Source organism: Balaenoptera musculus, chromosome 2, assembly GCF_009873245.2.
Source record: "Balaenoptera musculus isolate JJ_BM4_2016_0621 chromosome 2, mBalMus1.pri.v3, whole genome shotgun sequence".
Taxonomy (NCBI): domain Eukaryota; kingdom Metazoa; phylum Chordata; class Mammalia; order Artiodactyla; family Balaenopteridae; genus Balaenoptera; species Balaenoptera musculus.
Genome location: NC_045786.1, coordinates 101,632,326 through 101,659,466, shown reverse-complemented (window position 1 = coordinate 101,659,466; position 27,141 = coordinate 101,632,326). Strand labels below are relative to the sequence as shown.

Sequence of the window (27,141 nt, the reverse complement as noted above, 5' to 3'; positions counted from 1 at the left end):
GCACAGGCTTCACTGCGGTGGCTTCTCTTGTTGCAAAACACGGGCTCTAGGCAGGCGGGCTTCAGTAGTTGTGGCACATGGGCTCAGTAGTTGTAGCTCGCGGGTTCTAGAGTGCAGGCTCAGTAGTTGTGGCGTATGGGCTTAGTTGCTCTGGGGCACGTGGGATGTTCCTGGACCAGGGCTTGAAACTGTGTCCACTGCATTGGCAGGCGGATTCTTAACCAGAGTCACCACGGAAGCCTTAATTTTTTTTTTCCTCATTTTCTGAGCCTACCTTGAGATAGAGAAGACAAAAAAGGCTACCCAAATCCCAACATAAGAATCTAGTGCTGTTGGTGTGGATAATTCACTTGCACATAAATTTTATCAAGAGGACACACTAAAGTGCTATTAAAGAGCACTCTAATCTGGCCATTCCTTTATATTCCCAGGCTCATTTAATGTACCTCTCAAATGCCAATCAGGGCTACATGCTTTCCAGAAAACCCCATCAAGCTCAGCTAAACACACAATGTTCCTGCTAGTTGTACTTCTGACTCCTACTCCTTAGGTGGGAACTTCCCCTCCACAACACCAGCACTTCCAGAAAGAAGAATTAACAGCCATCTGGGATTTAAGAGACAACAGGAAGATAAATAATCCATACACCCAAAAGGCCAAACATTTTTTATTTTCAAAAACAACTTTATTCATGACACATATTAAAAAAAAAACTCCCACCCCCTGGAAATGAGCTAAAAAAATAAACAAAATCCACCTCCCACCTCCCTGTCCCCACTTCCTCCCATTCCCTCCAAACAAAAGGGAAAAAAAGGCAAAGGAAAACAAAACAAAACAAAAAACTGAAAAACAAAAAACACCCCAAAACCCCCCAAAACAAGGTAGTGCATTTCCCCAGGGGAAAGGGGAATTTACACTGGAGCCGCTGGGAGCGGATCGGAGATCTTCCGGCTACAGAAACCTGCAAAGAAAGACACTCAAAACAGAAAAAGAAACACAAAAGGAAACAAAACAGATCACCAGGCAATCTGGAGGGGCAGGGAGCCAGAAAAGAGGGGTGGGGTGGGTGGTAGACCTGGCAGGACAGGAACAGGCAGGAGGGGACTGTGAAAGCTAGGGAGAAGATGGAGGGAAGGTAACAAGCAGAACAGTTTGGTGTCCTTCCAGAGCCCTGGGTAAAAAAAACCCCTCCTACCACCCATGCCCACCTACCCTTGAGCAGCCCACAAGGGGGCAAAGGGGGACAGGGAAACAGGGGGAGCAGCTTGCGCGGTTGAGACGTGTCCATGGCGAATCCCCAGAGTGAATGAGCGGCCCCCTGCCCCACTCCCTGGGCCTTCCCTTACTCCCCAAAGCAGGTCCCTCCTCAGCAGTTAGTTATGGGATTCTCCCCCCTTCCACAGTATATCTTTTTTTTTTTTAAAAAATATTTTTTTCCATCAAGGTCATCTTCTGTTTTTCTTTTTTTTTTTTTTTTTTCTTTTTTTTTTTTTCTTCTTTCCTCTTTTTTTCCTCTCTCTCCTCCTAATACACACTTTTTTTAGTAAGGGGAATACCATGATGTCGCTCTAGCCCGGCCCCTGGAAGAAAGAAGGAGAGTTAGGTGTTAACATGATCACTAAATAGTTCAGTACAAGCCCCTCCCCGTGGGCCCTCGCCCCAGTTATTGAGAAGGGAAGAGGGGAAAGAAGTTTCCCAAGTCCTAAAACTGACCCCCACAATCCCAGAAATAGTGACACACCTGGCAAATGGGAGTGGGGAATTAACTGTTATTACCTCGCCAAACAGTGGCAATAAAGAAATGCATCTGAGACATAGGGGCAAGAAAAAGGACTCATTGTTTATCCAGATTTCAGTTCTCCACAGCTCTTAAAAGCGAGGCTCTCACCAACAGATCCTCCCTAACTCCTGGGAGCAGACAGGTAAATCTTACGAAAAGCCAAGGTCTATATGCCTAAACTGTCTATTTAAATGTAAAGAAATGGAAGTAAAGTGAAACAACAACATAGGTGCCACACTAGGCCCAGCGAGAAAGTTGCAAAAGATTGGCTAAAGCGTAAATATCTCGATATCCTCCCACATGGCTGTTGAGGAGGATCAACTAGCCTCTGGTTTTCTTCCAAGGGAGGTTCAAACTTCAGCCCCTCCCTAACTCTGGGAAAAGCAGCAAATGTCCAAGCAGCGCTTTCACTGCTCTGAGGCCCTGTTCTTCCCGGGCGTTCTGTGTAAACACCTTCACTGCCATCAACTCTCAAGGAAAAAAAGGCTGGGTGGCGAAGCATCTCTCAGAACAGGGTGGAGAGATCCAGCCCTTATCACCAATTCCTGCTCCAGAAAAAGATGAGACTGGCCTCCTGGCCTGCAACTACCTTCCTCACCCTGCACAGGCAGGAGACCAAGTCCCCGGAACCAAGGGGAGGGTAAAGGAGGGAGGTTCCTCAGATGAGGAGAGAAGGAAGCATACAGGGCTCATGGGAGGCGGGGGAGAGGAGCAGCCCATCTATCCTGACCTGTAGACACGACCCCGGGGCCTGCTGTTAAAACCACTGTAGAATCGAGAGCGGGAACTGTTGTAGTTGGTGGTCCGGGCACGGTATCGGGCTCGCGGGAAACCCCGGTCTGTTGTGCTGATGCCTGGTCTGTTGGTTCGTTTTGGGATCACCTGAGAGTGACACGTACAACACAATGCCTTAGAGCCAACCTGGAGAGCTTACAGAGAACCACAACAGCAAAGGGCACAGGGCTTACCTTGATTTGTCTTCCTCTAAATAGGGACTCATCTAGGGCCAAGGAAGTCCTCACTGACTCTTTATCTGAGAACTCTATATATGCAAACCTGAAAAGGGTAATTGCCACTTTATCTGAGGATACAAATAGCAGCTCACAGGTCAAATCCAACTTGCAGACATGCTTTGTTTGAGTACAGTGTGTTCATGTTTTTTAACTATTTGTCAAAAAAATTCTTAATGGAAGATTTTAATCAAAATTTGCAGCTACTCTTGGAAAATTATAAGATAGGATACAGAGGGCCTGGATTTCCACAAGGCAGAAAAAGGTGGGGGCCAAGCAGAAGGCGCTCCCCCCTTATAGTTCATGATCCCTCCACACCCAGCCCCAATCTCTGTTATCTGTTGGGCCCCTGAAGGCAATTTTATGTGCAATCCTTGATATGTATCAACATTAACACCTATCTTAAAAGATGAAGACTACTTACTTTAACATCTAGGTAACTTACTGCTCAATATAAAACATAATTTATCTATTTTTTAACTGTGACTAAAACGACCTCAACTTCCCCACTTACCCTTTGGGATGGCCACTAAATTTGTCACATAGTATAGTAACACGGTTGACTGAACCACAGCCATGAAAGTGTGCTTCCAGCTCTTCTGCTGTTGCACCATAGTCCACCTGTGGGGGGTACATTTCACAGGTAACAGGGCAAACTCCCATCTCCACAGGTACCCTGCCTAGCCTTTGCACTGGGCCATCCATACACACCAAAGCACATCAATATCTAGTTCTCTAAGGAACTAACCTCTTTTCCTTCCAACCCCAGAGCCTCTGCTAATCACCATTACCTTTCACCTCATTCCAACCCTCCCTCCACCCCTTAAATCCACCACCTACCCTGGAAATGGTTCCTTTCAAGACTCCTAATAAATAATCCCCCAAACTAAGAGCTTTCCCCAACCCCAGTCAAGGCTCTGGTACATACATTGCCAACATAGATGGAACGGGCATCAGCCTCCATCTTCTCCTCAATAGACATGATCACTGGGCCAGCTTTCAAGAAAAAAAGGATCAGGAAAAAAACACTTGTTTTCTACTTGGCCAATCTATGCACCACTACCACCACCACAAGCAGCAGCAAAGGTAAAGATTTTGGTCTCTTCTGTTCCCTGCTCTACCCATTACCTAGAAAAGTCTAGCATGCAGTAGGTGCTCACTAAATACTTGAAAAATTAAGGAATAGATTAATACAGTCTTAAAAATCAAAGAAAACAATACAGGAATTCCCTCCTGCCCCCAAATCAAGTCCCTATTGAGTAGCTTTGGTTAAAATGATTTGAAAAGTGAACAAAATTAAGTAGGCTGAGACTGGACATTTCTAGATTAGAGGAGAAGCCCCCCTGCAGCTGAGCAGTTTCTCTTAGGACTCCTAACTAAAGGTCTCCAACTGAAAGAAGAACTATTGGACTTGAAGGTCAAATATCAGCTGGCAACCTCCGAAAAGGGTAGTGGAAGACTAAGAACAAAGAGCAACACATCTGTAACAGGGACAAAGGGAGGCACAAGACTACCATCACCAAAACACAGGCCTCGTCTCACAAAGGTCAGAAAAACACACAATGGACTATGACTGCAGCAACTGCCCAATAATTGCTCAGACAAGCAGCTCCAAGGTTCCGAGCATCTAATTCCATATAAACCATGCTCCGATAACCCTTCCAATCTCAGGACCCGGGTTCCGCGTGCAACCGCCAGTTACTCACCATTGCCTGGAGGTGGACTCATATTCATCTGCTTCTCTACCTCGTTCTGTAGCTCCTTTAGCTTCTCAGCTTCTTCCTCCATCTCCCTGACTCGAGCTTTGATCGCTTCCAGCTCCTACAATGAGTGGGGAGAGTATGGAGAACAGCTTAAGAGGAACCAACGCAGGGGCTCTACCCTGCTCTCCTTCGGCGCGCGGCCCCAGCCATGCTCGGCCATTTCTCTCGCCGCACACGAGGGTCATAATGAAAAGAAAAACAAGCTACCTTCTCTAGAACAACACTAGGCACCCATGACGCCCAAATCAACCCGGCTGGGCCCCTTCTGGCGGTCGAGGCTGCGTCCCCAGCCCGGCCCCAGCCACGTTATTCCCCGCCCACCCCCATCCCCCGCCCGCCTCCCGCTCGCCTGAGCTCTGGGCCTCCCGTGACACGGCCGGCCGGTCGCCGGCCTGCTCGCTCGCCCTCCTTCCCTCACCGGGTCCTCAATGGCGCCGTCCCCCGGGTCACCCTCGACCAGTCCCGGCTCCTCCTCCTCCTCCTGGCTGCCGGGGGCTCCCGAGCCAGGCCCAGGGCCCGGAGCTCCCGGGGGGGCACGGGGCCGGGGCGGCTCCTCTTCGGGCTCGGGCTCCGGCTCGGGCTCCAGCAGCAGCTCCTCAGGCTCCAGTTCCTCAGACTCCAAGCCGTTCCCGTAGTCCCCTGCGCCCCCCGGGGCCCCCTCCCCGGCCTCCCCACCGGCCCCGGGCACAAGATGGCGCCGCCGCCCCGGCCCGGAGCCCCGACCGCCCGCAGCCCCCGCTGCTGCTGCCGCCGCCGCCGCCGCCGCCATCGCCGCTCAGACTGGGGCCAGCCGCCCAGCGATTGGAGAGCTGCGCCGGCCACGCCGAGGGTTCATTAGTCAAGCAGCCTGCCCGTCACCACGAGCTAGGACTCCATTGGGGAATATTACTTGGCAATCAAATAAGACCCCACCCCTAAGGCGGGGGATTGCGCCAAATTCTCAAATCCCGGTAGGAGAAATCGGTCTGTCAATCAACACACATCCCACCTCTTCTCAAGTCCTTAGGTAACAATACCGCCTAACAGTGACGACATTCCTGCTTCTCCCCCGCCTGGGGGCGGGTCCGCGAAGTATGACGCTCGGTGATTGGCCGCTGGCAAGGCGAGTGGAAAGGACCAATCTTCCGATCGCCTCGCCGAAGTGGCCCAGCCTCAGATGCCGATTGGCTCGCGAGATTCGAAGGGCTGACACCCATTTCGTGACAGGTGAACCTTGCCCCCGAACGGCCTGCCGGGCTCCCAGTGAGGGAAACCCGAGGTCACATGACTGGTCTTTAGGAGGCCGCCATCTTGATGCTGCTGGTTGCCAGCTAGTGACCTCTTGGAAGGCAGAAGCCGGAAACACTGCGGCGGTTTCTGGAAACTGGTCTTCTACCAGGAATGCACCAGTAGGTGGGATGTTGCTGAAAATGGAGGGTTCTGAATGGCGCTCTGCAGGAAGGAGCTTATTTTTCCCACCCAGGTTATTGGCACCACCATCCACCAGGTCTCCCCAAACCAGAAAGCATGGAGGAATCCTCACTCCAGTACTAGTCATGAGCCTTGTATGTGCTGTCTTCCTGTACAGGCATACTTTCCAAGCATTCTGCTCATGCCCCAGTTTCATTCTTCTCTTGCTTGGACTGTTTGCTGCAGCCGCTTAATGGGTCAGCTTCCAATGGGTCACCACTCCAATCCACACTGGCCAGGTTAACTCTCAAAACTCCTTACCGAGGCCTTGGAGACCTCCAGACCAGGCTACTTCGTGAATGTTGTTTCCACACTCTTCATTCCATTGGGTGTATCTGCACCCAGGTCTGTGCTTCTGTACATGCAGTGCCTCTTCAGCCAGACTACTGCAAACCCTGTCATCACCTCCCCTGTGAAGCCTTCCACTAACTGGCCTCCCCTCCTCTCCCATGACAAGCGGGCCTACCTCCACTGTGCACTTAATCATTTTGTGCTTCCTTTCCTAACTAGAGCTTGTGAGAGTTTGGAGGTGAGAGGCTGGATTCTATCTACATTTGCGTCTCCACCGTGGGGCAATATGCCTAGCACATAGTAAGTATCCAAATAAATGTTTGTTGACCAAAGGATACATTGACTGGGGATCTGGGTGCCAGCTTTCATCTACAATGCTTTCCCAGACCCTCCTTCAAACCCCAGAGGAATTCCACCTCACCGTTGCACTCTGAGATACCAATGAGACCTAGCCCTGGAAAGCAGGGTTGCCATAGTTTAGTGGTGATCCTACACATTTATTAAAAAGGAAGGAACGGCAGTGCTAAGTTTGCAAGAGGGATAGTTGCAGCCAGACCAAGCTATGGTTTGAGAGCCAGATTCACATGAGCCCAAACAAATAGTTATTCAAACAACCTGGAGAGGATGTGCATGACTTGGGTAGAGGGATTTGAACAAGAGGAGATCCCTACTAGCAAACCAAAAGTCAAAAGCTTCACAGTATACCCCACTCTTCCCCTCACCCTCATTTTTTCACACAAATCCTTACCTCACGAACAGGAGAACTTGGAGCAGAGTCACAGTTGCTTAAAATTTCACTGAAAATTACTTCATCAGCCATCTCAGCTTCAGTGGTCTGGGAGAACTCAGTTGAGCACCGCAGACAAGCTCTAAAAGATTGTGAGTTTGCTGGAAGAAAAATCTTTTCTACTGATTTTAACCAAATCAAGATTTGGATGTTTATTGATACCTAATTTAAACTAAGAAAGCCAATTAAGGGAAATGTGATTTTTAAAATAATGCCTTTGAACCCCAGTTTGTTGAGCACTTGATTTTGTAACAGGTACCATCCTAGACTCCTTGTTATGTTATCTCATTGAACTCTCATAACAACATTATGAAGCAAATAGTCCCAAAACCATAACCTTTTTTAGGGATGAGGAAAGAATGAAGTAACTCCCCCAAGTCATAACTAATTAGAAGTGAGCAGGGAATCCAAAACCAGATTTCAAAGCTCAGATCAAAATTACTATAAGGTCTGTTTTAATACACAAAGATAACATTACGTACAATGCTGAAGCTGGAAAAAGACTGAATTCCAATAATAGATAAATGTTTAGGCAAACTATAATTACATCACAAGATTATTATGTACCTATTTTTATTTTTTTATGCACCTATTTTTTTTTACAAAAAGGTTTACACGTAGTGTGTGATAACTTATAAAAATAATTTTTGTTAGGCCAAAGAAGTAGGATGTAAAATTGTATATAAAGTATGATTAAAATTATGTATATCTGATTTTTTAAAAAAACAACTTGGGCATTGGAGAAAAAAAGGAATAAGAACCAGTACAATCTGTTCTTTGGCAATATGCAACAAAAGTTTTTAAAATGTTGAGATTCTTAACACAGTAATTGTATTTCTTATAATCTGTTCTAAAGAAATAATCTAAAACCCAGATAAACATTTGAGAATAAAGATGTTCATCAAAGTGAAAAAAAATGTAAACAACTTGATTGTCCAAGTGGGCACTTTTCAGGAAAATTGTTATACACACATATATGTAATTTTAAGAGTCATTATGTCTTCAAAACATTTTTAATGACAAGGACAATGCTTGCAATATAATGGTAAGCAGAATTGCAGTGTACAAAATTGTATATACAGTATGATCATAAAATATAAGCACAGACAACTGATGGAAAAGAAATATACCAAAATGTTAATTGTGATTCTCTCTGGGTAGTAGGCTTATTATGATTGATCTTCTTTATAATTTTCTATGTTCTATGATTTTTTCCACAATATCATATGTTATTTTTATTTAAAATTTAAAAAAACACTCCAGCTTCCAAAGTTACTCTAATAAGCATGATTACTTTTACAAACACATTTTAAAAAGATATTTGAATGGTGATCTGTAATATACTTCCCTATTAGACTGGAAGTGTAAAAGGCAGGGACACCTTCTTAATTATATTTGTATTGCCATTGGCTATCACTGTGTGCTTAATAAATGTTAACTGAATGGATGATCTTCTGTAATAATTTTATATCCTGCCTGTTGTTGATGCATAGAGAACATCAAAGAGATAAGTTTTCCTCTGAGAATGAAATTTTTTTTTAATTGGTATGTAATGATGTAAGATTCACCCATTATAAGTATACTTTTGCATCAGTAATAACCTATCAATAGAGGGCCATGGAGTTTCGGAAAAACTGACACTCAGTGATGTTTTGCCCTAGAAGAAGAAAAAGTATGTTAACAAAAGTGAATGATCTGTCGAGTTGAGAAAAGGAGAATTAAATCAGTAAAAATGGATGAGGGCATGTCCAGTTCTGTCCAGAAGGGAAAACTTTTCTCACTAAACATATAAATACTTGGCTTCCTAATAGTTTCATCCCCATTTTTAACTCCTGCTTTGAAAATTTTACCTTTACTGGCTGCAATAATTCCCTCTAATATAGAAGTACATTGTTTAATATGGTAGCCACTCGTCACACGTGGCTACTGAGCACTTGAAATGTGAATGGTGCTCTGAATTGAGATGTGCTGGAAGTGTCAGATATACACTGAATTTCAGAGACTCAGGATGAAAAAGATACTTATGTAAAATAACTTAATAATTGTTCAGTATTAATTACAGATTGAAATTATAGTAGTCTTTATATACTGGGTTTAAAAAAATACTATTAAAATTAGTTTTACCTGTTTCTTTTTGGTTTTTTTAATGAGGCTACTAAAAAACGTAAAACTACATATGTGGCTTGCATTATATTTCTTTTTTTTTTTTTGACTTTTTAAAAATTTTGATTGGAGTATAGTTGCTTTGCATGGCTTGCATTATATTTCTATTGGACAATGCTGACAAAGAACCTTGGAGCCTTGATCATTTACTTACCTCTGTTTTGGAGCCAACTCCAATTACTTTCTAATGCAAAGTCTGGCCCGACCTACCTTAACTCCCTAGGTCCAACCTTGCATGGAAGCGGGGTGGCCATTTAAGTGAGAAGGAGCCTCTGTTGGGCTGCTTAATTTCCATTCTGCTTGGTTAACTTTTAGAAAACTTTGTACTTGAAAAACTTCTTTTTTATATGTTCCCTTATCAAAAAATCCTGAAATACTGATAGCAAAAAGAAAAAATAAAATCACCCATAAAATCTACCACCCAGAGATAATCACTAATGATATTTTGGCATATACCCTTCCTGAAACTTTCAATACACAAATACATATAGAGGTATATATATGTGTGTGTATATACATATTTTTTTTAGCAAAGTGGGATCATACCATATATTCTGTTTTCTAATCTATTTTCTTTTTTACCTAATAAGATAACAGAAATATTTTTCCATGTCAATAAAAATATTTTTCCAATTTCCTTTTTCATGACTTTACTCAGAAGTTACCTTAGAAATGAGGCCTGCCCCGCTCACTCTACTTAACATTGAAACCTATACATACACCTTCCCAATCCTGCCCTAATGAATTATTTTTCTCCATAGCATTTGGCACCTAACATGAAATGTTATGTTAATGAATGTTGTGAAATTTATTTATGTAGGTAGGTATTTAGCTTTTGTTTGTTTCCATTACTAGAATGAAAGTAACATGAAGGCAGAAATTTGTGCCTATTTGTTCACTTCTCTACCTCAATGCCTAGAATTGTCCTCAGCACACCTAAGATGCTTGAATATTTGCTGAATGAATGAATGACTGAATGAATAAAAAACTAGACAGCATTCCATTATATTATGTTTTCTGTTGATTTTTAAAATATTGTTAATTTATTTGTATCTCACCTGTATCCACATTTAAGGCAGCTTTTAAAGTTTTCAAAGCATCTGCTCTCAACTAAAGACACAGAATATTTATAATCCATCCATTTGCTAGAAAGTGTAACTAAATGTTGCCCAATTTTTATCAAAAGTATCATTTGGAGAAATAACATTCACAGAGAACTGTCTGAAGAATAAACAATCCATCTGTCCATTTAGATAGTCTGAAATTTAGCCCTATTTTAAACTATGGCATCATAGAGCATATTTGAGCTAAACTGTGACAGTCCTGATAGAACAAGCTTAGGACCTGCTGAATCCCCATTTGGTGTTTCTGAAAGAAACGGTAGTGTAAAACTCAACATCATATTTGCTGTCAGGTGTTATAGAGGGTGGTGTCCACTATATCACTCAGTGTCTTCTCAGAAGAGCCACAAAACTTTTTGCCTACCTTGAGGAACTGAAAGGTTTTATAAATCTTAAGAGGGATGTGAATCTCATTGTGTTTTCCAATTTTCTTTAGCTGCCAAGAAGCTCAGAGTTGAATTCATAGCCTACCTTTAGTATTTGGGAATACTGCTTATAGAATGCTTTTCCGTGTTAGTTTTCCTTTTGCTGTCATTTTATTATAATATTTCAATTTTCCCTTTACCCTTACTTTTAAAATCTATATTTTCCTATTGTTTTGTCTTTTGTGTATTATAGTAAGATGCTGCAAATGCTTTTTGGAATTAGGCAAACTATAAACCAGTCAAACTGCAGTAGGGATAAATACACTAGCTATCATAGCCTGACGATATTAACTATTAAGAGCATCTAATTCCCTTTTCCCTAGAGCCATGTTCACCAAGCCACTCTCTGATTTTAACGTGGCTTGTCCCATAGATTTTTCTGTATAGAGAGAATAGAAATACAACACTGGATTCCTCTAAACAGTGTATTTCTCACTACAATTTAACACATAAGCCCAAATACCATTATACTGCATTGGATTATAGAAAGACTAGAAACTCCCATTTGTAATTTAAAATTAAGATCACTACTCCTGTCAGACATGATTTTGATGTGGTCCTAGACTAGAAGTACAGAGGGATGGGCTGAACAATTCCTGTAGATCCCATCCAGTTTAGCAGTTTGCATTACAATGGCTGAAACCAAATGTCTCAGGGGAGCAAGAAAGTAAGCAAGGGCTCCATTTTTGCCAGACTTATTTTAAGTCTGAAGTAGGCAGCAGGATATTGAGGAAAAATGCTCATTATCACATACTTCTGATTTAGCGGCTGAACCACAACAGGGGACTTGATTACATCATAAAGATTTTTGGTAGGTTTTCTTTGTTTTGTTTTGGGTTTTGTTGTGGCCATCCCAAAGTACCATATACACACACCCTCTCAATGCTTGGGTTGGCACAGATGGAGTTCTTGGCTTTGGGCATTTGGCTAGGATGGGGGGATGGGAGAACAACTCTGATTTTCTTTTTTCTTTTTTTTTTTTTTGGCTGCATGGCTTAGCTTGTGGGATCTTAGTTCCCTGACCAGGGATTGAACCCGGGCCCTTGCCAGTGAAAGTGCAGAGTCCTAACCACTAGACCGCTGGGGAATTCCCTCCTTTTTTTTTTTTTTTTTTTTTTAATCTTTTTACCTCAATACTTTCCCAAATCCCTATTAATCTAATTCTTGGCCTTAACAAGGTCATGATGAGATGATTAGATCAAGAAATGTCCTGACCCCAGGCTATACAGTATAGAAGTCACAAACCCTGCTCAGTCCTTCTCATTAAACTTCTGGGCTTTATTTATTTATTTTTTTAATACGACCATTACATATTACACAAAAATAAAAGTCAAATGAACTTGGTATTTATAAATTATTAAATAAAAATACAGGAATATATATTTATATTTATAGAGCTTTTTCTTTTCTTCTAAACTAACCAAATCTGTTCTCCCGCCGCTTTATGATTTTAAAAAAGTAAAATAGTGTATGCCCTAGAATTAGTGGGGAGTGGGATTAATAAGTGCAGGACCTAGTTGCCCTACCTCTGCTCCTTCCTTGGCCTAAGCAAAGTCCCTATTTGTCCCTTTGGGCTCTGGAGAGCAAGAAACACCCTCTCCACCTATTTAATCTCTGAAAAATGGCAATAAGATTTATTTCCCTTATTTTTTAAAAAATGAAATGGATTTAAAAATTGGGAGCCATACTCAGCCTTCTTGGCCAAGAGCTAATCCCAAGGAACTATATGGCTCTAGAAGAGAGTCGCTAGTTTTCCCTGACAGAAGAGTCTCTGGGGTTTCCATTCCCCCTCAAGCTCAGAAGGGCAGGACAGGTCAAAACTGCCCTCTGTGGTCCCATCCAAGCTATGCTTCCGGGAATCCAGACCAAGCCCTTTTACCCTTTCAGAAAACAGCCTCTCCTTCCACCCAGGTGTGAAGGCCTCAGAGCCGGGCTTTTTGGTAACCTGACCACGGTCCCTGCTACCTCTGTTTGCTAAAGGTCCCCAGGAAAGCTACCAGGGCTAGGCGTCCTATGGTAGAGGGTAGGGGGAAGAATCTGACCCAAACCTGGGGGAGCACAGGCTCCAATTTGGAGCTGACGGTCTAGTCAGTGGTTTTCCAACTTTGTTTTTCAGCAGCAAACCCCTTAATGCAAATAAAATCTTACCCTGAACCCCGATATGTAAGACAGCTACAGGGGAGCTGTTCTGTTTGAGGGCAAGTCGCCTGGCCTGCTCAGTGCCCCCGCTTCATCTCCCCCAAGGACTCCTGAGGCAACCCCTAGGAAACTTCGGGGCTCTGCCAAGCAGTTGGAAAACCACTGGCCTAGTTTGTCCTGAGCAAGTCAGAGACACCCCCCCACCCCAACTGCCTGCCACGGACTGGCTCTGAGTGCCTGGTACCAGCATACTCACAACAGACCAAGTGGCCCATGCAGTCCACCGCCTCCCCTATAAATAACCGTTAAAAAGTGCAGCCCTCTCTCAAAAGCAAAAGTCTGAGCTAAACACCTGAGGCCAATTTTGGTCCCACATTCTAGTGAGTACAACTATGTTGCCACATTCTGGGACCAAGTGAAAATCTCCAAGAGTCAACCATGGTCTAGCTAAGCTGGTCAGTGCTCAGGATCAAGGGCAGGGTTCTAGAGCACTGTGTCAGAAGAAGTCAGCATTGGAGAGCAGCAATTTTAGCACCTAGGAAAGTGCAGCAGTGAGGTCTGGCTCAGGGCATACATCTGGAGTGAAATCATGTCTTTCTCAAAAGAAAAAGCTGTCATCTGAATCTGTTCTAGAGGACAGGGAGCTCTAAAGTTAACATCCTCAGACTCTGAGGTACAGACAAGTAAAACCCATGCAAACAGCGTGGCTTCCAAGAAAATACCAATGTTTCTAGGTCCTGGGAGGTACTGTGGAACCCAGACACCTGGCCCTTAATAAAGCAGCACCAAAGCCCACCACATGGAATAGGCCGGTCACGGAGTACACGTCACCCTCACATTCATGGGGTTCAGAGCTGGAATGTTCCTCTCAAGACATCAACAGTCTCTCCGAGACACAGTGCAGGACCCAGACTGTATTCCAGATCTGCATTTACGTCCACACACTCAAAAGGAAAATTAGTAAGAGCCCCAATTTAGAGTTTAAGTTTGGGTACAAAAGGTCCCAGAGATAGGGAACACTTTAGGCACCAGTGTGCCCCAGGGGGAGAGGAGGGCAGCAGGCAGCTCCACCTCCTGAAGCCTCCACCCCCCACAGGCTCCGCAGCCCTGCCTTTCTGTCAGAGCCCAGGAGGCAGCAGCAAGTGCGTGATGCACAAGGAAGGGGGACAATGAAGGAACAAGGCCAGCTACAGAACTGCTCTTCTCTCCAAAGCCCTGCTGACGACTTTCTGCAGAAAAGTGTCCAGAGCCCTCAGTCTGGATACAGTGTTTCTCCCTCAGCCTTGAGGCAGCAGGACAAGGGGAGAGGGGAGGGGATGTTGGGAGGAGGGACAGAGAGCTGCCCCTTGTTCTCAATGTTTTCTCCTCGAGGAATCCCACTGCCGCCAGATGAGACAAGCAGCCCAGCATGCACACGAGCACCCGTGCACGTGCACACGCATGTCCCAGCAGCCCATGGTCACAGCCACCTCTCCCTATCCCCTGAGAACCCCAAGCTCCCATTCCAAAGGGATGTTCCTTCTGTGTTTGCCCCAAATCCCACTCATTCAAAGGAGACGCCAACCCCTTATGCAAGTTCACCTTCCTCGGGGCTGCAAATCAAGCTCTAGGTAGAGTTTCGTGTGCCTACACCTATAGGCATGATCCCTCCCACCTCCCCCCAACCCTGGAATGACTCCATCTCCTGACTTTCCCAACACATTCCGCAATATCTCCAGTTCACTCTTTCAACCGCCTGCCTGGCACACTCAGCTCTCTTGCACGCTACCTTGCCCCTTCCCATCCCCGTTCCATGCCCATCCTTTCCCCCACTTCTTCCAAGGGCATTCCTCTGCTCTGTTCCTGCTCTCCTGTCCCCCAGCCACACCTCGCCCCACCTGGCCCTGGACTTTCTCACTTGCTAGCAAAAAAGGCCCCTACAGTTACCAGGGCCCCCAGTGCCACGGCCCCCGTCAGCACTGTCCTCACTGAGGCCCAGTTCCCCTCCCGCAGACGCCGCGCCTCCTCCAGGGCCCCGTCCCCGTATAGAGCTGTGAACTCCGCCTGTGGGAGAGAAGGGAAGTAGGAGAGAAAGAAGGAGAAAGGGATATCAGGAGAGGAAAGAGTGGAGAAAAGAGGAGAGGGAGAGTTCCAGTTCCATCCACTGCAAGCACTACCCCACCCCCAGCTCCTCTCTGGCCCAAGCTCCTGGCCGCCAGCCCCTCTGATCCCCCCTGAGCGCCTGGCTCATTTGCCCTTCTCTACCTCAACTGAATCCCATCCTTTCCCTGGCCAAAAATTCTGCTCAGAACTGGCATCCTTTGCCGAGGCTTGCCTTGACCACCACCCATCCCTGATCCCTGACCCCCGCATGCCATGTACTCAGGTGTAAAAAATTTCTGATGGCTGGATGCCATTTCTCTGCAGGCACTAAACTGTCTACTGTGTATTCTGTCCTCTGCTTTGGACCATGAGCCCACCCAGCGATGACTGCATGGCAGCCCCGGAGTGCAGAGTCCAGTGATACCCATAGTGAGGGCATCTGATTCCACCCAAACAGGGAGACTCAGCCCCCGCGCCTCATTCCCAGCACAGCCACCCCCAGCTCCAGCCAGAGCCCCCGTCTTCCCCCTGGAGACCAACTTTTCAGAGGGATGTGCAGGGCAGCAATGGAGAAGTTTCTTACCCAGCCCCCGCTGCTGTGGATCCAGTCGGCCAGCCGCGTCTCCAGGTAGGCCACCATCCACTCCTGCACTTGTCCCACAAGTGGCTCCATCTCCTTGTTGACACTCTCAGCACACAGCGCGGCTCCAAAGACAAAGAAAGCCACAAGGCGGCCCCAGTTGGGGCCCCCTTGGAAGAGTTCATCAGAGACCTGGGTGAAGCGTTGCTGGGCCGAGCCCGGGGTCACATGCAGCTGAGCTGCCAGATCGGAGAAGGTGCGCCGGAAGCGGGTCTCGAACTCATCTCCAGCTGCCCGCATGGCTTGGTGCAGCGGGTCAGCTGCTGGGCCCTCCCCTGGGCCAGCTCCACAAACATAACCCTTCTGCCTTAGCTTATAGCCTACAAAGTCTGCCACTAGAGCCCGTGTGTCTGGGGCCGAGGCTGGGGTCGCCATCCGGGCAGCTGTAGGAGTCAAACACAAAAGACTGGCATGAATACATGGTCAGAGACCCAGAAGGAGGCATTTCAGGTTTGGCCAGCCCATGAGACAGGGAGGGAGGTGAGGGGAAATCTCAGAAACCACTGGGCCGGGACGGGTAAGAACAAGGAAATTAGGCCATGGTGCGGGGCCAGGGCATGAGGGGCTGGCCCTCAAATTCATAATATGCCAAATTAAATGTAAAACAAGTCAATTTCACCTAAAATACTTTAGATTCTTTTCATAACAAGACAACAACAGTTCTATGACACCTCTACACCTCCCCCACCAACCCCGCCACAGTACACACCTTTTTGGCTAGAGGAAGGGGCTTAGGACCTCCCCAGAGGCAAGATGTGAAGATGCTGGCAGAGGCACAAGATGGGCGAGGAGACAGGGGCTGAAGGGAAAGGGGGAGAAGCAAAGGGTTGCCCGGGACAGAGAAGGAAGGGGACACTCACCCAGCCTGGATGGCAGCTCTTAGGACCCAGCGCTGGTGGCAAGGAGCCCCCAGCTGGGGCCTTTCATCCTCCTGCCCAGCGTGGAGCCCTGGGAAGGGGAGGGGGAGATCAGAGCTAGGTGGGGAAGACCAGGGATCAGGGTCTGGGCTGAGAAGGGCTGGGGTTGCAGCTCCCGGGACCAGGCCCCTGCCCCCAACGCTCTACCAGCTGTATGGCCGAATCCATGTTTAATGACTGTCCTCCCGGGAAACCCAGGGCCAAGGGCTTCCTGCCGACACCATCTCTACTCCCGCTCCCCCCAGTGCAGCCCAAAGGCCCAGCTCCTCCCTCACCCCCACCCTCAGCCAGTCTCCAACCCCGCCTGCCTGCCAGGTTAGGGATCTCACGGGTCAGGCCGCTGCCAGGATCCGGCTGTTTCCTGGTGCAGGAGCTGGGAGGGAGGGAGAGAGGGAGGAAGGGAGGGAAGGAAGGAGGGAGAAGAAAGGGGGGGCGGGAGGGAGGGCCCGGCGCCGGGTGATGATGGGGCCCAGAGATGCGTCCAGAGAGAGGGGCGGGGCTGGGACGCAGGCTTGGGAAGGGCCACAACTCAGGAAGAGAGAGGGCCGCTGGAGGCCAGGAAGAGCAGGGCCAGGAGGGCACGGAGAGCCGGACGGGGCTCCTGACCCTGGAGGCTACCCAGAGAAGCCGGCTAAGGCTCAGGAAACCTTGGAGCAAATTCAGCATTTCCAGAAGGTCTCTGATGTTCCATGCACTTGTTGAACTTTTCCAGCCCTGGAGTGGGTGCCCAGAAAAGAGGAGCAGTTCCCATTCCGGTGGGAACTGCCTGCCAGGTGCCTCATCCTGTGGGACTGGCAGGCGTGACACAGACACCAAACACTTCACTTCCTCTTTTCTCCAGGACCTTTAACCCAGTGGTCTCTACGTGAGCTGGGGCTTTAGCCAAGCATCAGGGAGTCAGGACTTGGATCGCAAGCAGTTTCTGCAGGTAATTTTTCTTTACCTTCTTTTTTTTTTTTTTTTTTTGTAATTAGATTGGTTTCCTTTTTAGTTCTTTCTAGCCAACACATGAACTTATTCTCATTATGAAAAAGTCAAATAATATGGAAGTGTAGAGAAAAAAAATACAAGTCCTCAATCCCCCTCCCTCTGCCCTTCCCACAATTCCACCTCCCTTCCTGGAGGTTGCCAACGTCAAGGTTGATGTTTATCCTTTCAGATTACATGTATGTATGCACATACATGAATGTCTATTATTTATACAAGACAGTATGTTTACACAGGGTGTGAAGCCATCTGACCACAGCTGATCCACACGAGGGCACCCTCAGGCATTCTGATTGGGGCCCACCAGCTCTTGCAGCTGGCACTTCCTTCAGCTCCATTTGGAGGGCTCTCCAACCAAAGGCCGAAAGAGGTAACCCAATTCTCCTTCCCTGCTGGTTCCCTTTGCTTCTACCTCCAGGCCAAGCCTTGGTATTCCCATCTGCCTCTATGGTAACTAGAGAAGAAAGGTCTTTTCTGTAAAGATGGTGATGACTAACACATTTTGAAGACTTAGTAGGTACTAAGTGCTTTCTTTACACACTTGATATTTTATCTTCACACCAATCCTTATGTTGTGTTATCCTCATTCTATGCATGAGGAAAGTGAGGCTTGGAGAGGTTACGTAATTTGCCCAAAGCCACATACTGAGAAGATGGGCCTCAACCTAATTCTGATTTGAAAGTTTGTCTTAACTTTAACACTGTATTGTTTCAAGGTCCCTTTTTGCTTCAGGTAATCAATGTTGTTATCATGCCATTTACAAGGCCAAACTGAATCCACACCATTTGCAAACCCAAACTCAGTTCTCCCCAATATTCTGAACATACCACCTATTCCACTCCTTTATGACTGTATCCGTTCAACCATCCTCATTTCTCCTTTGTCCTTGGGCTGATCATTCCAGCTGCCACCAGCAAGATTGCCTTCTTCTTCTTCTTTTTTTTTTTAATGTAATTTTATTTATTTATTTTTTTGGCTGCGTCGGGTCTTAGTTGAGGCATGCAGGATCTTTCCTTGTGGTGTGGGCTCTTCATTGCGGTGCACGGGCTTCTCTCTAGTTGTGGCGTGCGGGTTTTCTCTCTCTAGTTGTGGCGTGCGGGTTTTTTCTCTCTCTAGTTGTGGCGCGCGGCCTCCGGGGCATGTGGGCTCTGTAGTTTGCGGCACGCGGGCTCTTTCATTGAGGTGTGTGAGCTCAGTAGTTATGGCGCGCGGGCTTAGTTGCCCCGCGGCAGGTGGGATCTTAGTTCCCCAACCAGGGATCGAACTCACGTCCCCTGCATTGGATGGCGGATTCTTTAGCACTGGACCACCAGGGAAGTCCCAAGTTTGCCTTCTTTTTTATAGAATAATCTAGCCTAGTCCTTCATTTGCAGTCCTGATTTCTTCTAAGACGTTTACTTGAAATAAAAACACTTTTGTCACAGGATCCGAATAGATTTCTGTCTGCCCACCCATTTATTTATAAGCTCGGTGAGAGCAGGCACTGAATTTTATTCACTTTTATGTCCTCATAGCCTAATAGACCCTCAGTAAATGTTGACTGAAGAAATCACTCGACGCCTCTGGCCAGTTATTGAGTAGGCCCAGTCAGATGTTTGAAGATCACTGCAGTGGCTGTTTAAGAAACAAAGACTGCTGGACCAACACAAATTACACCAGGTCCAAAGCTGTGTACCTCAAGGATCTTCTCAGGTCAACACTACAGAGCCAAGGAATGGCAGCTCAAACTGTAGACAAGGCAACAGAGCTTTTCCCAGAAAACCTCGAGCCATTTAGGCTGACGTGGAACCTTACCTATTCTGTCAATAACATATTTTAGCAGAGCAAGGAAGACAGTTTTTAACTGCTTGACTGTAGCACAAATTACTGTAGCATTATTTTATACCCTAAAACATGAAAAGAATGTGTCCATGGATTATATACGTATGTGTAAAATGAGAAAACAAAAATATCACTTTAAAAATGAGTCCTGGCTAAACAGTATTGCTATGGTTAGTACTGGAATTAAAATGCAAGCAGGAATAAATTGTATAATAATAAGATAGCATATGTCTCACTATTTATTTCCAACTTAGTCACTTGTGATTTTATGGTTAAACTCTCCTGTTGCTTTAAATTTAGAGATTCCATTTCCACTCTAAGTTTCCCCGTTTTAATGCTCTGAGAATATTAACTATTACTATGAAATGTTTTAATCCACTTATAACCAAGTGGATAAAAGAGTAGACTCTAGAGTGGGACTGCTGACTTCTAATTCCAGCTCCCCAAATATTAATTTATGTGACCCTGGGCAAGAGTCCTATCCTGTCTCTCCCTCAATCTTCTCATCCATAAAATAGGCATAATACTCCCTAGTCCTATGATGGCTGTATTATATGAGTTAGTATTTGTAAAACAACTGTACTTAGCACACTGTAAATGCTACATAAGATCAGGAGGGAAGTTAGAAAAAAACTAAACAAAACTTCACATTTTTTTCCCCACTAATATAGAAAAAAATGAAAGAGTAAAAAGCAGCTCTGTGCCCTTCTTGGAGCTCCCACTGGAACTAGAACCCCGTGGCCCCAGCTCCAAGAGAGATATGTGATGATTCATTCAATAATTTGAGGGCCTACTATGTGCTGAAACTGACCATGAATCAGACACAGCCTCTGCCGTCAAAGAGCGTACAGTCAGTCAGGTTAGAGATCAGAACTCTAATCCACTTTTTTACAGATGAGAAAACTGAGGTCCAGAGAAGTTGTGCCTTGCTCAAGGTCACGCAGCTAAATAGCACCAGAGGTGAGACCAGAAACTATGTCGTTCCACAACTCTCAGCTCAGAACTCTTTCAAATGGGCCACCCACCCTTTTGAGTGCCACATCTCAGCTTCTGTTTGAGACTCTAACTAGCTTTCGTGACCTTCCCATGTTTTCGCCCACCATCATCCTCCCAAACCTGGAGCCTAGGGTTTGGGAAAGAAGACGTTGAGCCCTGAAGAGAAAGTTACAGGCTGGGCCTTTTGAAACTTCCCCGAAAAGAAAAGGAAAGGTTACTCTCTACTCCCTGCGTTAACTCTTCCCGTGCCGAAAGGCTGAGGCCGTTAAAAAAAAAGAAAAAAGGCAGAGTGGTCTCACTCAGGACCTGTAGGCTGGAGTGCCCACCTCCTGATGGATGGGGAGCCACCTGTCAGAGGGCTGTGGGCGAGGGCCGCGGGACCGGAGAGTGAGCGCCGCTGAGCGCACGCTCAGAGCAGAGAGACGCAGGAGGTGATGGTCAAATACCCTGGGAGCTGAGGTGGAGGATTCTGGAGGTGACAGCAAGGAGAGTACGCAACTGCGAAGGGCGCCTGAAGCTTCTGCGCCGACACCAGGCGGGTGGGAAACAGGAAAGGAAGGCAGCGCGGCGGCGCTGCGGGAGGGCTCCGCCGGGGCGGGGGGTGCCATGTCTCGCGAGCGGCCCCCCCGCACCGACATCCCCCGCAACCTGAGCTTCATCGCCGCGCTGACAGAGCGCGCCTACTACCGCAGCCAGCGGCCCAGCCTCGAGGAGGAGCCGGAGGAGGAGCCAGGCGAAGGCGGGACGCGCCTCGGGGCCCGATCCCGAGCTCCCGCTCCGAGTCGGGGGCGCAGGGCTCGCTCTGCGCCCGCCGGAGGCAGCGGTACCCGGGTGCCCCACAGCCGCAGCCCCGACACCCGTAAGAGAGTGCGTTTCGCCGACGCGCTTGGGCTGGAGCTGGCCGCGGTGCGCCGCTTCCGCCCGGGAGAGCTACCCCGGGTACCCCGCCACGTGCAGGTCCAGCTGCAGAGGGACGCCCTTCGCCACTTCGTACCGTGCCAGACCCGCGCCCGAGGTCTCCAGGTAGGCGGCAGAGGTACGCCCCTTCCCCGGGACCTCCCCACCTTGGCCTCGGCGGGTTTATGGGAGTGGATTTATCTAGGAGCACCCATCTCCACACCCAACCCTGGGTTTGCTCTCGCTCATCCCTTTTGGGGTCCCCATTGGCAGGTGGCTCTAGGCCACTCTCCCAGCTGGGCTCCCCTCTGACTGCCCGGACGCCGAGGTCGGCCTTCCGATTGGTCCCGTGCCTCGCCCTGATCCCGCCCCTCTCTCTCCCCTCCCCTCCCCTCTCCTGAGCTCCCTCCTCCCCTTTCCTCCTTTCCCAGCAGGAGGCGCGCGCTGCCCTGGAGCCGGCCAGCGAGCCTGGCTTCGCGGCCCGCTTGCGGACGCAGCGAATCTGCCTGGAACGCGCTGAGGCGGGCCCGCTGGGCGTGGCCGGGAGCGCGCGCGTGCTGGACCTGGCCTACGAGAAGCGCGTGAGCGTGCGCTGGAGCGCTGACGGCTGGCGGACCCAACGCGAGGAGCCCGCCGCCTACGCCGGTCCGGCCCCGTCCCCGCCGCGCGCCGACCGATTCGCCTTCCGCCTGCCGGCGCCACCCATTGGTGGCGCCCTGCTTTTCGCTTTGCGCTACCGCGTTATCGGCCACGAGTTCTGGGACAACAACGGCGGCCGTGATTATGCTCTCCGTGGGCCCGAGCACCCGGGCAGTGGTGGAGCCCCGGAGCTCCAGGGCTGGACCCGCTTTATCTGAGACGCCTGCGGCCGACGGCGGAAAAAAATCAAAGGCACCGGGGGGCTGGGGGAGCCCGAAGATTTGGTGGGGAGGAATGGGAGAAACCGAGATTGGCGGGGAGCTGCCCTAGGGAGTAAAGCCCGGGAGGGCGAGGAGGATGGGGGAAACCAAAGGGGTGTGGGGTGTGGGTAGAATCAACGAAAGTCGGGGAGGTTGGGGTGGATGTGAGTGGAGGAACCCAAGTCATAGAAGGAGGGAGACGGAAAGGGTGCTGAAAGATTAGAAAAGAAGCAAAAGGACGATAGTGACGTTCTCTTCCGTGAGTGGGCACTGGGAGAAAGTGAGTAGGTCCGTCCGGCCTAGGCAGTCAAAGGTTGAGGGTAACTCTTTGGGACTGAGGACGTATTTTGTGTGAACTAGGAGCCCACCACAGTTGAAATCATTTAGATTGCTGGCTCATTCCCTCTTCTTACTGGCCTTAGCCACCGCAGGTTCCCCAGCCCTGCCCATCCTAGCTTTAACTCAGCCATAATTGCTTTGCTTAAGTCCCAGGAACTTGGCCATTGCTCCCCAGCCCCTGACATTATGACAGGATTCCCTTGTCACCCCTGCCAGCCCCTAGCTTCAGTCTTCACTGACTGGCTGGGGAGTGATGGCAGGTAGCATCAGAGCTCCTTCCTCCAGCCTCCAGGCAGCCCTGGGGATGAAAATGAAAGCAAAACCAACTCCAGGCTTGTCCTTGTAGCCAAATAATGTGGTGCCTAAGGGGTTGTTGCACTCAGGGGCTTCCAGAAAAATGCCAGCCTTACCTTTCTGGGTGCCTTCTAATGACCTCTAAGCACTTTATGGACTGTATTTGTCAAGAGTCAGGTGAATCACAGGATTCCTTCTGCCACAGAAGAAAAGGAAGTCACTGACTAGCTGGATAACTTTGGGCAAGTTACTTCACCTCTCTGGGCCAGATTTTCCTCCTTGAGAAACTGCATTTGGATTAGGTGATCTCTTAGGCCCCTTCTTGCTCTGACATTTTATGATCTGTGAGGGGCAGAGTGTGGATTAGAAGCCACATTCTCCAGCCTACAGTTGAAGGGCTTACAGTTCAGAACACACAGCACCCCAAGCGTGTGGTCGGGCCTGAGAACGGTTCTCCAGTTTTTGACACGTGTTCCAGAGCCCAGGAAGCATCCAGTCTGCAGCAACCAGCCTGCAGCCTCAGGGTATTCCAGGGCCTCTTTCAAACCACAGCTCATCTTCTGCCCCTTGCTTTTGCTCTTGCCCCAACAGACTTCCAGCCTGGGTGCTATGAGACAGCTTTGGGGAGGTGCCTCTGTAGGGGAAAGTGATGCTTGGGAGCCCCCAAAATGAAAGGAAACAATGTTGGGGACTTTCTTGAGTATAAAGGATTATAGGTATAAGAAACGGAAAACATTTCAAATCAAGAATCAGAGCACCTTGAAAATTAAATGGTACCAGAAGATGGCAGTCTGCTCCATACCTTGAGCAAGTGAAATGGGGAAGCTGGGCTCTTCTACCCATTCACATTTATGCCTTATGTCTCTCCTGGTTAACCTCAGCTGGTTGTTTGTTTTTCCTCTCCTCTCACCCTATGTCTAAGCTCTTTGCTTTTCTCTTTCCTTGTCCCCTTCTCATCACTTTCATTTTTCTTTTAGCATATACGGTATTTACCTTCACTTTCTCTATTTCTGTCTGCCTCCCTCTTCATCCTTGTTGATCTCTGCTATTCCTTCTCCCTCCAGAAGGAGTGGAGAGCCTACTTCCTTTTCTCCAAGACCATGGTTGATCCACCTTCCTCCCTCAGGCTCCTTCTTGACAGTCTTCTAGAAGGGAGAAGAGGGAAAAGAAGCAGTTCCTGATGCCGCAGATGAACAAGGAGCTCCCAGGTAACCAGCTCCCCACACCTGTTTCTGTTACTGATTTCTCAAAATTTTCTGGATTCCCCTTTTATCTCTTAGTGAGAGAGGGTACACGCACACGTGCCCATGTATGCATTCAGAATAGAGTATGGGGCTTCTTACCATGCCCCTCCTCTCCAAATCTTTAATCCTTTGAAGAAAAATGGCTGAAAGAGAGAAACCCTGGGTCATTCCTCAAACAAATGTCCATTTAAGCATCATCTTTACCTGGTGGAAAAAACAAAGAATTTCATGCATCTTGTGGATCACCCTCAGGTCAAAGTTCCAGCAGAGTGATGAGAGAAAATGTACTGAAAGCCACCAAGCGATACACTTTTTAGTCACCAGTGAAGAGCCCAAGGGAGGATAATGGAGCGGGAGACTGGGTCAAAGCTCAGTGTGTGATAATCTCTTGCGTAATGTGTATGCATTACTGTTATGTGTATCAGCAGTCGCAAGAGCTCGCATTTACTTACGTAGCCACTAAAATCTGGTGTCTTGCATGCTTTATAATCCGCAAAACAACCCTATGAGTTGAGTAATGTTATTCCTGTTTTAGAGAGAATTCAGAAAAGCTCAGTAATTTGTGCAAGATCACACAGCTAGTAAATGGCAGAGCTAGGATTGTGAACCCAGGAAATCTCCAGAGCCTCAGTGCATAACCATGATGTCATAATATTATCCTTTAAAAACAAAATTAAAACCTTGCCATTAAAAAAAAAAAAACAAAAAACAACAACAAAAAAAACCTTGGCACATACCATCTCTTATTAGGAAAAGACCACAGTTTCTAATTGTGCTCTGCCTTCCCATCCTCCCAGCCTCCCCAACTGGCTTGGAGAAGGCAAAGCACCAAGGGTCCCAAGCTTCATCTGCTATTTCCAGGAGCTTGCTGCTGCCTCCTGTGCCAGTGTCCCGGCTCTGCAGGATCAGCAAGGAACCACTGCGCCTGCGCCTGCTGGAGAACTTGGGAACCCATCTGAACTCCAGCCTTGCCATACATTGGGATTCTCTCCTGGCCCTAGCCAGTCCTCCACACTTGTTGGTATGCTGTGCCCCTTCCTACTACCCCAACTAGCCTTGAGCAGGCCAATTCCCTAAAGTTTCCACTAGAAGGGTCCCTGACTAGGACAATTGCTGGATGGTCTATGCTTGGGCCCTCTCCGGGAACCTGAGTATTACTAAGCAGATAAATGCAAATGGTTGGGGGCAGGGAACCAAGAAGAGTTCATTGTTCCTGAGCTTTTTCTCTAAGAAGTACCATGGCTCACCTATGCCCCTATTCTCAGCTTTACAGAGCCAAGACATGAGTCTTCTGGTTCTTCCCATACAGAGCTGCCCCAGGGCCTGGGGGTAAGCTGCTAGTCTAATCTGACATGGGAAACACTAGGAATTTGGCAGAAACTTCAGAGATTTGTCATGTGTTAGGCGTTGTGGTGGGGACTTTCCTCTAAAGCCTGATGACTGTACGAATGGGGGCAATTTAGGGTATAACCTGCTAGCCATGGACTGGGAAGGGCCATAAGAGAAACCATTATTACCATGGTCAGGAGCTCGGGTCCTTGAAGCAACACAGCAGGAACACTCTTGCCCTTTCCTCTCATCCAGACCTCAGATGTCTTCCTAAGTATTCTGACTGTTCCTTTGTTTTCTTTTATGAATATAGCTTTTAAGAATATATCATTTCTCTTCACAATAAGCCCTAACTCAACTTGCCAATCTAATCCCACATTCCCTTGCTTCTAACTCCTGTGTTTCTCTGGAGCCCCTCTGGATCCTTGCAATCCTCAGGTCATAGAATCCAGAGACCTGAAAAGGCTTGTCTTTAGAGATCACTGGGTCCAGACTCCTCTAGAGATGAGGACACAGGTCCAGAGATGAGAAGGGACCCCAGCAGGGTCAGAGAATTTGTTAGTGCAACTCCAGATGGGACTTAAACCCAGGCCTCCTGACCACCTCCCATTCCCAGGCTATGAAACAGGCCTCTCTCCACAGGGTCAGACCCACGATTTTTCATGACAAGGGACACGTCAGAAATTTTCATTTTCTGCTTCTAGTTTCCATTCCCTTCCCCGTCCAGGCAGAAAGAGAAACAAAAGGGACTGGTATGTCCCCAGCCTTGGCACTTCTTTCAGTGATATCGCTGAAGAACAGTGAAGTTGCTAAAACAAACAACAACAACAAAACAACAACAACTGAATAATCTACCCATTGAATAGCTAACCTGGAGAGGAAATGAAAGTTTGCTATGTGAATCCCCCTCAAACCACCGACCTCATCAGACCCTTCCCGAGCCTCCCCTCTTCACAGTGCAGCTCTGTACACTGGGCCCCAGACCCACTCGTATTGTGCCTCAGTTCAGCCTCCTCATGCAACTGCTCTCCCTTCTGGATAAAAGACCTCGTATTTGAAATAAAGTTGAAATATGAAAAGAAAGTATAAGCTACTGAGAAGTATTGTTTGTTTGGGGCTGAGGGTGGCAAGAGACCCAGAGGCACCCTGCATTTCTTGGCCATCTCATTTCTTGAAAGTCCTATTCCCTGTCTGCTGGAGTCCTCTGGCTATGCGAAAGTTGGATGGGAAGGAGATATGGAGGAGTTGGGTGGCCCTGGTATGAGACACCCCTATAGTATCACACCACCCTTTTGGGTAATGGTAGGGAAAGTTACCAGGCCCAGCTCATAGCTCCCTTGCACCCAGCACCAGCTGCTGTTGCAGTTAAAGGGAACAGCTCAGGTGAAGGCCCCGTGTTTCCCCTTTGGTGGGGTGCTTTTCTTAAGGGGGCCGTCTAAATTACATTCTGCTCCTTTGGCACTGGAGGGAAAAGCAAAGCCCCTTTTGTCTATCAAGGGCAATCCTAAAACAAAGGACAAGAAATATGATGGAGAGGAAAAGCACGGACCTCTGTCTATTTGAAAAAGATCAAGTTCTAACATAGTATTGACTCCCACATCACCTGAATGGTAAAAGAGTCCAATTATCCACCAAGTAATGAGACTGTTCCTTATAAGGAAGCCCTAGCCGAGAATAATCAGATGCCTCATCATTACATCATAATGGCCAAGTTGTGATGTCACTGCAGAGCATCCACTCTTTAGTACACGCATTGTAATTGAAACC

The 27,141-nt window shown here is 47.7% G+C and overlaps 2 protein-coding genes across 17 annotated transcripts; one reads left to right on the top strand and one right to left on the bottom strand.

The window, feature by feature from the left end:
• Nucleotides 1–663: 663 nt before the first annotated feature.
• LOC118890936 (bcl-2-like protein 2) lies at nucleotides 664–16,988 on the bottom strand. Of its 6 annotated transcripts, XM_036844385.1 has the most exons (7): nucleotides 4,972–7,419; nucleotides 4,497–4,611; nucleotides 3,719–3,786; nucleotides 3,305–3,411; nucleotides 2,749–2,836; nucleotides 2,511–2,662; nucleotides 664–1,580 (listed from the first exon to the last, which is right to left on the bottom strand). In XM_036844385.1, the coding sequence occupies exons 1-7, from the start codon at nucleotides 5,320–5,322 to the stop codon at nucleotides 1,541–1,543; spliced, it is 921 nt and encodes a 306-aa protein (XP_036700280.1). In that variant the 5' UTR covers nucleotides 5,323–7,419; the 3' UTR covers nucleotides 664–1,540. The 6 variants fall into 6 exon arrangements, with proteins under 6 accessions (XP_036700280.1, XP_036700284.1, XP_036700285.1 ...); XM_036844389.1 differs by lacking the exons at nucleotides 664–1,580; nucleotides 2,511–2,662; nucleotides 2,749–2,836; ... (2 more) ...; nucleotides 4,497–4,611; nucleotides 4,972–7,419 and adding exons at nucleotides 11,904–14,971; nucleotides 15,594–16,033; nucleotides 16,360–16,449; nucleotides 16,897–16,988; XM_036844390.1 differs by lacking the exons at nucleotides 664–1,580; nucleotides 2,511–2,662; nucleotides 2,749–2,836; ... (2 more) ...; nucleotides 4,497–4,611; nucleotides 4,972–7,419 and adding exons at nucleotides 11,904–14,971; nucleotides 15,594–16,033; nucleotides 16,360–16,449; nucleotides 16,715–16,732.
• A 79-nt stretch (nucleotides 16,989–17,067) lies between these two features.
• On the top strand, nucleotides 17,068–26,450 carry PPP1R3E (protein phosphatase 1 regulatory subunit 3E). Of its 11 annotated transcripts, none has more exons than XM_036844398.1 (7): nucleotides 17,068–17,242; nucleotides 17,409–17,495; nucleotides 17,791–17,924; nucleotides 20,271–21,395; nucleotides 21,701–23,103; nucleotides 23,928–24,009; nucleotides 24,843–26,450. In XM_036844398.1, exons 4-5 carry the CDS (start codon nucleotides 20,979–20,981, stop codon nucleotides 22,124–22,126), a joined length of 843 nt encoding a protein of 280 aa, XP_036700293.1. In that variant the 5' UTR covers nucleotides 17,068–17,242; nucleotides 17,409–17,495; nucleotides 17,791–17,924; nucleotides 20,271–20,978; the 3' UTR covers nucleotides 22,127–23,103; nucleotides 23,928–24,009; nucleotides 24,843–26,450. The 11 variants fall into 11 exon arrangements, with proteins under 11 accessions (XP_036700293.1, XP_036700291.1, XP_036700294.1 ...); XM_036844396.1 differs by having other exon boundaries at nucleotides 23,866–24,009; XM_036844399.1 differs by having other exon boundaries at nucleotides 21,701–23,325; nucleotides 24,907–26,450.
• Nucleotides 26,451–27,141: the final 691 nt, after the last annotated feature.

Coding starts and splice junctions, on each gene's coding strand:
- LOC118890936 (XM_036844385.1), bottom strand. CDS start 5,322: ATGGCGGCGGCGGCGGCGGCGGCAGCAGCAGCGGGGGCTGCGGGCGGT. Junction 3,787..4,496: donor GAGTCCACCTCCAGGCAATG/GTGAGTAACTGG, acceptor TTTTCTTGAAAG/CTGGCCCAGTGATCATGTCT. Junction 3,412..3,718: donor GTTCCATCTATGTTGGCAAT/GTATGTACCAGA, acceptor TACCCCCCACAG/GTGGACTATGGTGCAACAGC.
- PPP1R3E (XM_036844398.1), top strand. CDS start 20,979: ATGTCTCGCGAGCGGCCCCCCCGCACCGACATCCCCCGCAACCTGAGC. Junction 21,396..21,700: donor CCCGCGCCCGAGGTCTCCAG/GTAGGCGGCAGA, acceptor CTCCTTTCCCAG/CAGGAGGCGCGCGCTGCCCT.